Genomic DNA, 1,506 nt, shown 5'->3' with positions numbered 1-1,506 from the left:
AGTGAAACGTGAATTGAAACATATCGCTAGATGGTAGCCATTGTAAACCAAGAGTATGAACAATAGTGTCATCGTCTGAACCGATGGTTAAATAAGGTATCTGTTCATCCTTGGGAATAGAAGTAAGAATCTCTGAATGGTTAGAGGACCATTTTTTAAGCTTGAAACCGCCCGCCATGCACAACTGAGTCAACTGAGACACAACTGCTTGTGCTTCTTCCACAGTGTCAGCCCCGCCAAACAGATCATCAACATACCGTCCCTTGCGCAAGCTAGGAGCAGCCAAAGGATACTTGGAACCTTCATCGTTTAAGAGCTGTTGAATAGTGCGCAACGCAAGAAAAGGGGCACATGCAAGGCCGTAGGTAACAGTAGTTAGTTGATAGGCTCGTAAATTGTGTGATTGATCACACCAAAGAATTCGTTGAAAGTTCCAATCGTGAGGATGAACATCTATTTGGCGGTACATTTTCTCCATATCAGAGGAGAATACATAGCGAAAATGGCGAAACCAAATAAGCACATCAAAGAGATCAATTTGAAGCTTAGCTCCAGTATGCAATAAATCATTAAGAGATAAACCCGATGACGAAGGGCTGGATCCATTGAATACGACACGGAGCTTAGTAGTGAGACTGTGCTCTCTCTTTACGCCGTGATGCGGCAGATAGTAAACTTGTTGAGGCTCCGGTAATTGAGAAGGAACTAACCTCATGTGATCCAGCTGTTCGTACTCGGTTAAGAATTCGGTGTAAAGCCCCGCATAAGTGGAATCTACTGAGAGTTTATGAGAAAGTCTAAGCATAATTCGAGCGGCTCTGGGCCGCGAGTCACCGAGAAGATGAGCTGATTTTTTAAATGGTAATCTAACGACATATCTGCCTTCCTTATTACGGGAATGGGTCGACAGAAAATGTTCTTCACATAATTGTTCGTCGGCGGAAAGAACGGTATCGGTTGAAGGTACGCTATCGATCTCCCAGAACTTGTGCATCAAGCGATAGAGATCTTCATCAATGGATACATGAAAGCTGAAAGAGCTACCAGTGGATGCTCCTGGGTGAGTCGGACCTGAGATTATCCATCCTAACTCGGTGCATTGAGCCATAGGTGACCCTAATGGTCCCTTAACGATCCCTTCTTGGAGGATCTGACAATAAACCTCTGCCCCGAGCAGGAGATCAATTTGACGTGATTGGAAATACTCAGGATCTGCAACTAGTAGCTCCCTCAAATGCGGCCATGAACTAAACGTCAGAGAAGCCGACGGCAATGAAGAAGTGATTCGCGGTAAAACATGAGCGGGTACAGTGCATTCAAAAGAGGAATCAAAATGTGGCTTTAACTGAAACTGCACAATTCCTCGTGAGTTATTGCCTTTCTTTCCACCGACTCCTATTAAGGAGATATTAGATTTAATTCGAGACAAATGCAATCGCTGTGCTAAACGTTCTGTTATTAACGATATCTCAGAACCTTGATCAATAAGAGCACGAGCTTTAAAAC

General features: G+C 43.8%; 1 protein-coding gene across 1 annotated transcript; it reads right to left on the bottom strand.

Annotated features, from left to right (window-relative positions):
- Positions 1-48: 48 nt before the first annotated feature.
- LOC108778806 (uncharacterized) lies at positions 49-1,395 on the bottom strand (the record flags this gene model as incomplete). The annotated part of the gene is made up of 1 exon (XM_018546127.1): positions 49-1,395. A coding segment is annotated over one exon (1,347 nt), but the record flags the coding sequence as incomplete, so codon positions are not given.
- Positions 1,396-1,506: the final 111 nt, after the last annotated feature.

This window comes from Cyphomyrmex costatus, unplaced genomic scaffold (genome assembly GCF_001594065.2).
Source record: "Cyphomyrmex costatus isolate MS0001 unplaced genomic scaffold, Ccosl1.0 C2298507, whole genome shotgun sequence".
Lineage (NCBI taxonomy): Eukaryota > Metazoa > Arthropoda > Insecta > Hymenoptera > Formicidae > Cyphomyrmex > Cyphomyrmex costatus.
This window is presented reverse-complemented; position numbering and strand designations above follow the sequence as displayed.